Here is a 13,586-nt window from a genome sequence, read left to right on the forward strand (position 1 = left end):
TGTGCAACAGTCAAATATATGGCAGCTTCAAATCTTTGGACAAATGTCTAAAAATTGAATTAAGTGAAATAGGCAAGAGTGAGCTCACACGCCCTGTTTTAAAGCCATTCCCTGGGCTCTATAGAGTATTAAACTGTCCAAAAGCCACTTCTTCAAATCTAATCTACTCTCCTGTTGAGTCTCCATTTCCTCATCTTTCTCTGGAACATGACTGCTGAAGGTCTGTTTCAATGTAATGCTTAATAAGCTTGAGAGAAAACCTGGTTTCTGGGCTCACAACATATCAGGAAGAACAAAAGTTTAAAAAGCATGTATGAGGAGACAGCACAGCAATTGAAATACATGAAATGATCCTGCTTCAAAAATGAATGTCCATAATAATGTGTCAAGTTTAAACTATCTTCAGTATCTCTGTTCACCAAGCTAGGGAAGTGTGTAAGATATTTCAGAAAGGGATCTATCAAAAATGACTTAATATTTTTTTAACATCTTTATTGGAGTATAATTGCTTTACAATGTTGTGTTAGCTGCTGCTGTATAACAAAGTGAATCAGCTATACATATACATATATCCCCATATCCCCTCCCTCTTGCGTCTCCCTCCCACCCTCCCTATCCCACCCCTCTAGGTGGTCACAAAGCACCGAGCTGATCTCCCTGTGCTATGCAGCTACTTCTCACTAGTTATCTATTTTACATTTGGTAGTATATATATGTCTTTGCTACTCTCTCACTTCATCCCAGCTTACCCTTCCCCTTCCCCATGTCCTCAAGTCCATTCTCTACGTCTGCATGTTTATTCCTATCCTGCCCCTAGGTTCATCAGAACCTTTTTTTTTTTTTTTTTTAGATTCCATATATATGTATTAGCATACAGTATTTGTTTTTCTTTTTCTGACTTACTTCACTCTGCATGACAGACTCTAGGTCCATCCACCTCACTACAAATAGCTCAATTTTGTTTCTTTTTATGGCTGAGTAATATTCCATTGTATATATGTGCCACATCTTCTTTATCCATTCATCTGTGGATGGACACTTAGGTTGCTTCCACGTCCTGGCTATTGTAAATTGTGACTTAATATTTTGATTTTGAGTTTCAGCTTATGATCTTCAGTTGTTTAGAAACTTCACTTACCCCAAAGTTACTTTATGGTCTTAATTATGTGAGGTGCTGCTACTCTTAGATTCTGATGACATCATCTTATCTCACCATTGCTTAGGTAGTGAAGTATTTATTGTTTTCACCTTAAAATGTTGGCAGGCAATTTAGAACCAGATCTTTTCTATTTTAATACAAAAACAATCTAGAATACTTTTCACCCAAAATATAACTGTGATTAGTGAGAATCAACAAACTTACCAAATATAAAATAATGATTGTTAAAATGATTATTTTTTTAAAGCCCCAAAACGTATTCATTGAGAAGTTAAGTCAAAGACTCTTCCGTCTTTCTTCTAGCACACCTGAGTCTTTCAGTCATAAAACATGAAAAGTTAAGATCTTCTTTCCATCTTGACTATGTAGTACCAACCACCGCCCCCCCCCCCAACCCTGGCCAAATCTGCAAATCAGGAAATTTTATCTAGTTAAATAAAAACAGTTAAGCCTTAACAAAACGCTACCTACTTCTTTTCGAAATATCAAATTTGGAATTAGAATTTCAGGCAGTAGGATTCAGTTACTTGTGAATCATGACTAAAGTAAATGAATAGAAATGATGATACCTGCTCTGTAATTGGGTTGTTTTCAGCTATTGATTTTACTTTTCTGCTTCTCAATTTTTCATCTGCAAACATTAGCATAAAGATACAACTCTTCTTTGGAATGTGAATTATTTACTTTTAAGAACCTTTGGTACCTTACAAAAAATGTTAAATATATAAAATGAACAAATAACTTCAAATCCAACTCAGTGGATATTTGATAAAGGTTCACAAAAGTGAACCAACTGTTCAGACGCTGCCACAAAAATAAAGGTGAGTTAAAAGAGCCATTGCTTCCAAGGAGCTTTCAACAAAGTATGGAATGTGAAATAAGATACCCATGATTATATTACAGCCTAGAGAAAGACAAATGTTACAAAAGAAAAAGCAAACATTTATATGGGAATTCAGAGAAAAAAATTAAGACTTTCTCCTTATCTTGCCAGATTATCTTTCCTGTTTCAGTCGTGTGAAATGACAGTTACCTGTTTATACATCTATCTCCTCAATAAACTTTCATGATGGCAAGGATTAATAAATACTATATGTTATATAATAATAATATCATTATTATCATATTTTAATTTACTCTGAGTCTGGATGAAACATGGAAAGTAGGCAGACGTGTGTAAGTATATAAAAGAATTAATGAACACATCCAGGTGGTGAAAATCAAATGAGCTGTTTTTCCATGCAGCACATTATGAAAGTTGTTTATGGTACAGAGCTTTTGTGGTCAAGACTATTCTTTTACTTGTACATTTTCAAAATTCTGGTGATAAACATCCTTCAAATGCTTCTAACAGAAATAGTTTAGGAAAAACAGGAGATATTTCTATTTGACATGGTTACAGTCTTTTGTTTGGATGCATGTTAATCTATTTTGTGAGTTTTTGTGGAATGAAATATAAACTTAGAATCCAGAAACCTGGGTTTGAATAACCACTGCCAGTGACCAGCTGATTGACCTTGGGAAAGTTACTGATTCTCTCTGAGCTTCAATTCCTTAACCGGAAAGTACGGATAATAATTTGTCGTTTGATATTAGCAAGAGGATTAATTAGAATGACTCCTAGCACTGTGTTCAGTTAAACTTCTTTAATTTTATTTCAAATAAAGAAATGATGATAATCATAATGCAGTTTTGAAATAAATTCTCATCAGTAACATTATCTTAGTGTGAACAAAATATAACTGATGAGTGTGAATATCTATGGCACTGGCTGATTTTGAATATTTTCGGCATCAATAGGTAGCACTCTTACCTGTTGGTGGGATTATCCCAGGAGACATAAGGCCTGGGACAGAATGTGGCATGATATGAGAGTTCTCTGGGGAGGTGACACTTTGAGTCCTCTTAGGAGGCCTTCCAGGTCTAGAACTGAAACAAACAAACAAAAAATTTTTACAATTAAGCTGTTCTCTTACACATCATTTCAAAGTTGTTTCAAGTGGTAACATGGACTGTAAATAAATTTGTTTCAAGGACAGTTGCTTTTGCAGTTAGATGTAATAGACTTCCATCACTAATTAGATTACATGCTGAATTCATTTTCCTCATTGAAGATCAGCCACTCTTGATGCATAATTCATAGCCTGCACCTCGTTACCTGCTTCTTCATATTAATATCTATACACAGTTTGAATTGCCTCGTTTGCATATGCTAAAGTTCTGCATGCAGCCTTCAGCACGAAAATTATGCACTAACTTGTAATAATTATTACAGTCAGCCTGCTATTGATTTATGAGAATTTTAAAAACCAAATATGTGTAGTACTTGTAATGAATGATATTTTAAGGTTCTTCAGGAAATTAAAAGGCAATGGCTGCCTAAGGAAATGTTCTGCTTGTTTGATTTAATACTACAGTTAGCTGGGAGGTGGAATGAAAGAGTGATTCAGACCTATAGCACATTTTTCGATGATATGTTTTATTACTTCGCACTGCTAGCCTGATATCTAGATGATAGATGACAATACGTATCTAATGTGTGAAAAGGTCTTGCAATTTCTTTATTTTTTGTCATTTAAAAGATAAGTCAAGTTATCATTTAACCCTTATTCTATTTAAATGAATAGCCCCACTAGGTTGCCTCACTTTAAATCTGCTAAAATACATTGGAAAGGCTTAGGATTATTTGTAGAACATCATTTAGAAACTGCCAGTGTAGCATCTTATATCTGCCTTTAGGATAAATAGAAATACTTTGTGTTTCAGCAGTACTTCTCCTTTGCTTGCCTATTGTACAATGATAAGTTTTAAAATTATAAAAGCAGAAGGTGAAAAGGATACAAATATTCAGCATCCTTGTGTAAGGAAAACATGAAGAATACAGTATTAGCAACTTTTGAAACAAAGATAATTCGCATTGTTTCCACTGTCTGCCTCTGTATCATGAATATACATTTATGAAAGGCTTTTCCATCATTTTTCTGGCCAATATGTGCCAGGATATATTAAAACCTCCAGATACATCCTTCATAAGTTAACATCTCTGTGTCAGCTTCAGCTGAGATCCTTTGCCTCATCAGAAGATTCAAAGATCCTACCTCTATTATTTAGTGTAAGTAATATATGTAGTCATTTAACAAATATTAGTAAGCTCTTGTTGTTTTCAAAGCAGTGCACCATGGAGGCTAATTTGGGAGAATGGGTTCTTAGTCTTCAGGAACTTATACTCTTGCCAAAGGGACAAATCTGGTGCAGAAAGAACTAGGGTGCAAACTAGAATATGCTGTGTCCTAAGCAAGTTGCAATCTGAACACTAATGGGAAGTTAGGGTGGATGATGATATGTTCCCTGTTGGAGATAAGATTTCATGGTCCTGGGAAGTTAGAAGAAAATTCTGAAGGATGGGTTGGACATGGAGAGAAAAAGAACGGAAGAAAGCACACTCCAGTGAGAATGTGTGAAAGGAAGGGAAACATGAAAATGTATGAATGTACAAGATTTTCTCCAGTGAGTTGAAACAGGTCAAATAAAATGAGGGGCAGAAATCCATACTGTTAGACTTACTGCCTAGGGCCAGATCCTGCAGGACTTTGAACCAAGAGCAAGTAGATTGTGCATTTGTTTTGCTAACCAATAAGGACACTGCCCTGTGTATTCTGAAGCATCTCTCTGGCTACTTATTCTTATTCTTCATTATTACTCTTCATTCTAAGCTGATTCCTTAACTCCTGTTATTTGCCATAAGACCATCAACAGCCCTCTAATAGTCTCTATTCTCCCTGAGTAATCTCTTTCATAAACATTACTGATATGTTAAGAAGTAACAGCTAAATATATTATCTACTGCCTAAAGCTTCCTCCTGGGATTCAGACAGATTAATGTCTGTCTACTGGAAATCACTGCTTGGATGTTCTATAATAATCTAAGATTCAGCTTTTCCAAATCTGAATTCAGCATCTTCTCCATTAAAACCTATTTTTCCTTGGTTCAGCAAAATGTCACATAATTGACTAAGCCAAAAATCCAGCACTCAGCTGTCTTTCCCTTCCTTTGTACATTCAAACACCATCCCAATGGAAGATATCTCTCTACTCATTCTTTCTATCCCCACACCGATATTCCAGATCAATCCCTCCTTTTTTATTTGATCTACTATCACAGCTCTTCCAAGACCTACCTCCAGCTTTGTCCCACTCTAGAGCCTAGCGTGAAGTCTAGATAACTTTCCATACTGATTTTGGAATGATTTTTTTAATGCAAATTTAATCCTGTTTTCCAACTGCGTAAAGATATCAATAGTTCCCTAGAACACTGACACTCCTTAGCACAGTACCAAGGCCTTCCAATACTTGGCTCCTGTCTACTTTTCCAATCTCTTCTTTTTATTCCTACATTCATGGCTTATATTTGGCCCTAATGAATTTATTAACAATGTCCCATGTTGCTTTGGTCTCCTATGACACCACCTTTTGTTCTCCTATTACACTACCTCTATTGCAACCTGCCTCCTTTGCCACCAAAGCCTTTTACTACATCCCATCCTCATCCCCATTTTACCTGACTAAACCTTCATCATCCTTCTAACTAACCACTTCCAGTGAGTATTCCTTGTATGCACTATGACAGCTCATGGTGAGCAACTCTATTATAGCCCTTTCTGCCCTGACTATATTAATCTGCTTTTTTGTTTCACTCCCAAGGCTGTATGGCAGAAAGTGTACAAAATATGTCTTTTGTGCTTAAAACAGCTCAGTGCCTGGCTCACTGTATGTATTTAAATACATTTTAACCCAATTTATTAAGCCCAATTCTTCAAATTCCTCATCAGTTCCAGTAGTCTCCATGTTTCCAGGAAATGAAAAGTGAGATGCAAAAAAAGTTTGGGATTCTGAGTCTAAAGAAGCTAAATACACATCTGAAGCTCAGAGAAAAAGAATACAAGTATTGAGAGATCGCAAGCAAGATGTTGTGGAGAAAGTGGGAAAGGAAAAGGAAGTTAAGATTTGAAAGTTTTAGGTCTTTAATTTGTTTTGCTTTTAAAGAAGGTGAAACTTTTTAGCAGTACTTTATTATTGAGGCCACAGGAGCTGTCCCCACAGCCCTCACTCTGGAAGTAGAATTCAGGCTACTAAGTAGGAACACTTTATTTCACACTGTGATTAGAAAAGACCCAGTGGGTTCTTTTTACCCCAGACAGCTCCTGCCCAAATCTATCACATTGCCTCCAATTCCACTAATAGAGATTTACTGCTTTTAGTCTTGAAGCTTTAAGATCTTTTAAAGCCTTCCATTAAAATGCAAATACCCTTGGTGGTGGTAGCACCCTAAAGCCATCTACTCACACCCTACTAGGGATTACTTTACTATTAGGGGAGAGTACAATCTTGAGATATCTATGCAAAGAATTGAGAATGGGGGCAGGGGGGCGCTCCACAGAAAGATTTGGAAGAAAAGCCAAGTCATTTATCCTTTTGCCTAAGAACAAGAGGGAAGCTCTTCTTGGAGTTATACAAGACTTCCTGGTGTAGAGGAAGTTAGACGGCTTATTTATTAACAAGACTTTCCTCTATCCCTTCACGACCTAAGTTAGGTCCCCTTATTGACAGCCTTGATGTTTTACCCTTACTGCAGTCTTGGTCACTGACTGCTAGAGGGTTTAACTCCAGAAGATCTAGGAAGATAAATTAATTGTAAAATACTTGAATATTTAAATTACTTTCAGTAGAGCTTTAGGGAACTTCCAGGAGAAGCTGTGTAGTACCGTGGTCAGAAGCACGGGTTGTATGGTCTTGACACGTCTAGCTTTAAATACTGGCTCCACCTCTTTACTAGAAGGTGTGGCCTTGATCAAGCCACCTAATGTCTCTGAATATCTGATTAAATCAAGATTATTTTTAAAAAGTGGACCTGTTTGCTTTGTTAGAAATAAGTTGTACTTGGAAAGAAAAAGAATAACTTAACTGAAAAGAGGACGTGAAAGAATTAGCAAAAGCACTTCTTTTGGGAATGATCAGTTGCCTCAACAGCAGACAGCTTCAAGCCTCTTTACTACACCAGTAACCCAGCTTTTCCCCCAGAGGATCAGAGCAGCTGAACTCTCCTAGTTCTAATCAAAGCAGAAGACCTCACTTAAATAAATTATTACTCTTAATAGCTTGACTGAAATCAAAATTTATGACTTTGCTAATTGTTTGTGGCAAGCTTCACACATGAGCCATACTGCACCCTTTAGTATTTTCAACGATTTGCATTAAAAGAGCAGAGCAATCACTTAGAGATGGACACACTTGGCGTCTCACAGTGGATACAGTGGATTCTCACGCTTGGTAGGAATCCACTCTGGCACATCCTTTCCTGCAGTTCTGATTTTAAAAGATTTCTTTTTCAGATAGATCACTGGGTAGACGTCCCTCCTTACTCTACATCATTAAATCAGTCTCAGGGTAATTTCTGTCTCTCTCCCTCAACTGTATGGTATTTACCAACTCTTCCTTGTCCAGTTAGTGTGTTTACTCACAGTGAAGTCAAAATCTAACTTAAAGAGGCTAAGTGCATCAAAGGAGGGAGAGGCATTTGAAATACTACAGGAAGGTACAGTACATTTTTTTCAACTCCTAACCTCCACGAACACCATCTTCTGTGAACCTCTTCAGTACTTTTTAAGAAATTAAGTTCCATTCTCCTCCTGAGATTTGGAGCAGAGAGGCCCGTGAAATCCAGAAAGAGATTGTGATGGCTATAAACTGGGAAATGAGAAAGTAGCTGCTAAGCAGAAATTTGGGTTCCAAGTCCTACCTGTCTAAAGAAACGAAAGAAGGGTTCCATTCAATCATTCAGTTCCTTCAACCATCTGTCTAAAAGAAAGGAGCTACTGTACAACAAGCAATGAGCTAGACATTAAAGTTGTAAAATAGAGACACTCCTTTCTTTGAGGAGGAAGATAAAATTAAATAGCCTGTGGGATAACAATGAAGAAGAAAAATACATGGCAGCAAGTGAGCATTGATTTTAGTCTTGGGACACAACAAGCATTTAGGGGTGAAAGAGTCTTGTTCCATTAATCTACAAGAGATTTGCCCTCTCCAATCTATTCACCCCAGGAAAGCACCAATTGTGTGTTGATATCCTGCATAATTTTTTCTAGTAAACGTCTTCTACAAAACCAAGCCAAGAAATACGAGAAATATATATATTCACATATACAAGTCATATATATATTATTATTTCTGATTGAAAAAGTACAATTTGCTTAATGATTTATATACCCACTTGAACACTATGGAGTCAGAAAAAGTGGGGATGTTTATGAGTAATTTATGATAACAGAAAAAAATGCTTACGTTCTAAGTGAAAAAGCAAGATACAAACCTGCACATATGGCATACCAGAGCACGAGAGAGAAATTAAGTAAAAAATGCAATAAGTATGCATATACAAAAAGAAAGACTAGAAGGAAACATAGTAGACTATTAGGAGGGATTATCACTGGATGCAGAATTACAGTTTTTCTACATCTGAAGATTTTAGCTTCTCTGTCATAAGCATGTACTACATTTAACATATAAAGACAACTTTTAAAATTAATTTGTTTAACACTTCAGTACTCTGGCCATATATTTCAAATAATTCATTGTGGACAAATCACGATTCTGGCTAAACTTGATCAGTGCCTGAGGATTACCTCTAGCCATAGCAGAAACCAGATATAATTTATCCTCTTTATCTTTCTTTTTTTTCCATATCAGTTCTAAAATATTTACTAAAAAGCAGATGATTATATGTAAAAATATTACCCTTGTGAGAACTATAAAATTAATCTAAAATATGAAAAGTACAAATACTCATTCATATCTTCCAGATCAAATCAACCTCATGAAATAGATCCATCAAAATAAAAGAACACAAAGAACTTCCCAAGATTAATGTATGTATACATTTCACCAAAAGTCAAAGCAGATTTATAATACTCAGGTTATAAATGGGTAGTTTTCCCTTAGAAGGATCTTGTTGAATTTCTTTTTTCAGTTTTCTGAAAGGCTGATTAGCCTTTTTTATGATTAGCATTATTTTCCCTTTGCATGAAGTTCTTTTTTACGGTTGGCAAAATTTTGAAACATACATTACTTTTTGCAATGATGACAAATTTGAGCACTTTCTCAATCTCATATCCCACATTTGTTTAGGCACATTTTTGTATTTTCTGTGTAGGTATGTGTCCCAGACATGTGTACTTCTCAGTACAAATAGGTTATGAACTAACTCATAAAAGAGACGTTTTCCACCATCACCAAAATACCGGGTCCCATGGGGCAAGCACTTGAAATATCGCCAGCTGTCCACTTGGAAAGCACCCACAGATTACTGGCTCATGAGCACGAAACACACAACATTCCCTCAACTCTTTACATGGCAGGTGTTATAGACTGAATTATATTCCCCCCAAATTCTTACGTTGAAGACCTAACCCCAATGTGATGGTATTTGGAGATTGGGCCTTTGGTAGGTAATTAGGCTTAGATGAGGACCTATCAGTAAGACCCCCACGAAAGGATTAGTGTTCTTATAAGTAGAGATGTCAGGGAGCTTGCTTGCTCTCTCTCAGCCCTGTGGGGACACAGTGACAAGACAGCTGTCTACAACCCATGAAGAGTGCCCTCCCCAAAACTGACCATGCTGGCACCCTGATCTCAGACTGTCAGCCTCCAGAACTATGAGGAGATAAATTTCTGTTCTTTAAGCAACCCAGTTTATGCTATTTTGTTTGGCAACCTGAGCAAGACTAAGACAGTAAGCAATTCTATGCATTAACTGAACAAATACATATACAAATACACAAAATAAAATTCCCTGTAAAAAAGAGCTAAAAATAAATTTTAAAAAAGGTTCTGTGCTCAAATAAACCTGGCAAATGCCCCATTAAAGTTATTAATCATACATATATTTTGTGGAAAAACTTCACAAATTCCTAAAGCCTTTTTTTTAAATAAGGTTATTTATTTGTTTGTTTATTTATTTTCGGCAGCATTGGGTCTTCGTTGCTGCACGCAGGCTTTCTCTAGTTGCGGTGAGCGGGGTCTACTCTTCATTGAGGTGCGTGGGCTTCTCATTGCAGTGGCTTCTCCTGTTGCTCAGCATGGGCTCTAGGTGCGCGTGCTTCAGTAGTTGTGGCACGCGGGCTCAGTAGTTGTGGCTCGCGGGCTCTAGAGCACAGGCTCAGTAGTTGTGGCACACGGGCTTAGTTGCTCCGCGGCATATGGGATCTTCCCGGACAGGGGCTCAACCCGTGTGCCTTGCATTGGCAGGTGGATTCTTAACCACTGCACCACCAGGGAAGTCCCCTTCCTAAAGCTTTTAATATTTTTGTTTTGTGGATCAATTTCTCAGAGCTTTCACTATGCTAGAGTGTACTATAAATCTCTAAGAACGTGGTGAAATAGGCATTTACTAAATTACTGAACTTCGTTTACCATGAAACCTGTTATTTCCATGGAGTCTGTTTAGAGACTTGTGCTCACGGTATGATTATATTCAAATTATAAAAATTCCTCATCTCTCAACATTACGAAGCCATGCTCTGTGTCATAGGTCATATGACAATTGTCACATGAGAAGTATTCTCCAGGGACAAGGAAAGCAGCAATTCACATATTCTATAGAGTTGATATGACTTGATAATTACTCAAAACACAAGGTCAACATGAGTAAACTGAAATCATTACAAACAGAAAACAAACAGGAGTTGAAATTAGCTACTCTTGTGAGGAGGAATTATTGCTGACTCTGACTTCCAAACACACACTATCCAGACCTCAAGTAGTACAGGAAATTTATTTTATATGAATCCTGTTTCAAAGGTCATTGACAAAATTTCTGAGGTCTCCAGCTCTGTTGGAGCTATTAAATACTGAATAGGAATTACCCCAAAATAAAAGTTAAAACATACTGGAATGTAACTAAGCTATACTGAAGCATTTGTATATTGTGTTAACAATTAATTACAGTTCAATATACTAAAGAGAGTCTCTGTTTGATAGGTTACATACTTAGGATTATCTAGCCCCTAAAGTTTTTAAGTCCCCACTCCCCTTTCATAGGATCTATATGTGATAGCCACATTAAGAAGATTCTTTAAAATCCATGAAATGGATTAGTTATATTAATCTTAGAATTAATATATTAATCATGGATTTCTTAACTTAATGAATATATTTTTTGATATTAAGTTTTTATCAAATCAGAGATCTCATATTCTCCTCTCAATCTGAGTTATTTATTCACATCAGTGGTAAATGACACTTTATAAAGTATATCTAGTGATTTATCACAAAAGTATATTCATATTTTTTAAATATTTTGTGGAATTAAGAGTAACTTCATGTAATTTAAAGTTTAAATTAAAGAATATAAAATTTTAATACTATTTATTTTTACCTTTCCATTGCATACGTTATACATCAACATACATGATATTTCTTACAAAGAGGATACTGTTTGTAAATTGTATTTAATGACATGTTTGTCTAGAGAGCCAAATATTTTTAACCTTTTAATCACCTTATTATTTTCTCTACTTCCCATAAGCCTTCCAAGCTACAGATAAATCTACCCACAGCACATCTGTTTCAAAATTATCTGCAAAGAATAACTGAAATCCCCTAAGGGGCAAATCCTAAAATAATGAGAAACAATTGTAAATGGCTTTCTTAAAGTTTTGGGATGAGTTAGTACTTTATTGGCCTCTTTCTCAGTTTCTGTCATACTTCAAAACCATATTCTATAAAATTTAAATTTAATATTAAAAAATATTCCAGCTAAGACATTTAATATCTAAACCAATCTTTTATTCAACCTCTGGACTCCTAGTCACAAAGAAAAAAGTTTCATTTCTTGTAATTTTTCCGTTTGAATTTCAAATGACTACATCCTCTCTGCAACTGATGTTGGTTATATTTTGTCTGAACCAAAAGCAACGTATTTAGTCTTTTATCTCACTGGGACATGCCATAACCCTGTTCATATATGTGCAATGGCTCTGTTTTTGCAGATCATCTTGAATTTGGCCCCAATATATGTTCATTGCTCTAATCTCAAAATAATATCCAATTCTTCTCTGTAGGAGATGCCATTTCCAACACTCTGAATGCCCTTTTCCCAAATGTTTTCATTTTATTTTGGAATAGTACATTAAATAATAAAATAGTCACAGTTGTATCATGTTGTGTAACCCCTAGGCCCTGTGCTAAGTTCACTATGTCATCTAACCCTTTTAATATTCATAACACACCTTTAAGACAGGTATTATTGTTATCCTTATTTAACTGATGAGGAAACTGAGATACAAGAAAGTAAAATGCCTTACTCAATATGCCACACATAAAAAGTAATAGAGTGGAGTTGGGTAAGGGGAAGGATAAATAGGCACAGCACATAGGATTTTTATGACAGTAAAAATACTCTGTGTTGCTACTACAGTGGTGTATACATTTGTCCAAACCCATGGAGTGTACAACACCAAGAATGAACCCTACTGTAAAAGATGGACTTTGAGTGATTATGATGTGTCAATGTAAGTTCATCAAATGTAACAAATGTACCTCTCTAGTGGAGGATGTTGATAAAGTGGGAGGCTACGCATGTGTAGGAGAAGGAACTATATGGAAATTCTCGGTATCTTTCGCTGTTTTGCTGTAAACCTAAAACTGATCTAAAAACAATTAAGTCTTAAAAAAAAGTAAGACTTGTGAACCAAGGCAATCTGGTCTAGAAGCCAAGCCCTGAGCATGAAATCTGCCTTTGTTCCGTATTTGTTGGTTAATTTAGTCAACAAACAAATGTTAATGTGCCTGACCTTCCAATGTGAGCTGGAAATACTAACAAGATACTACCCCTGACTTTAAGTAGCTTTCAATCGATTTGGGGGAATTACTGGATTGGCCAAAAAGTTCGGGTTTTTCCATAACATCGTAGTAAAAACCTGAACGAACTTTTTGGTCAGCCCAATAGATATATATATAAAGAGTTACAATAAATCTTGTTAAATACCTCAGGGAAGATGAGGTGTGAGCAAACAGGAATTAGTCAACTGAAGAAGAGGAGGGGTTGCTAAGTAAGGAAAGACCACAGAGGCACATCCCTGCCTTACACACACACACACACACACACACACACACTTCTGTAATGACATGCTGAACTACTCAAACCCATGCTCAGTTTTCCTTCCTTAAAATGGTATCACACAGTCTAGCACATGATCATTTTCGAATAGTTTCATAGGTCATTATCTCATCTCTCCATACTGTCTCCATTTTTCAGACTTTGAGAAAAATGTTAAGACATGTAATAGGCTCTGATTTTTGGTTAAATGTCTTCAAGACGTTATGATTCATTTAATTACTTCAAATGTATCTCTTTTTTGTGATGTTTCAT

General features: G+C 36.1%; 1 protein-coding gene across 1 annotated transcript in view; it reads right to left on the reverse strand.

Annotated features, from left to right (window-relative positions):
- DACH1 (dachshund family transcription factor 1) overlaps window positions 1-13,586 on the reverse strand; it is a 412,059-nt gene that overhangs the window by 235,778 nt on the left and 162,695 nt on the right. Inside the window, exon 2 of the mRNA XM_068526491.1 lies at window positions 2,973-3,088. Coding sequence (XP_068382592.1) covers window positions 2,973-3,088 — 116 coding nt within the window. The remainder of the gene's footprint in view (window positions 1-2,972; window positions 3,089-13,586) is intronic.

This window comes from Eschrichtius robustus, chromosome 18 (assembly GCF_028021215.1).
Source record: "Eschrichtius robustus isolate mEscRob2 chromosome 18, mEscRob2.pri, whole genome shotgun sequence".
NCBI lineage: Eukaryota > Metazoa > Chordata > Mammalia > Artiodactyla > Eschrichtiidae > Eschrichtius > Eschrichtius robustus.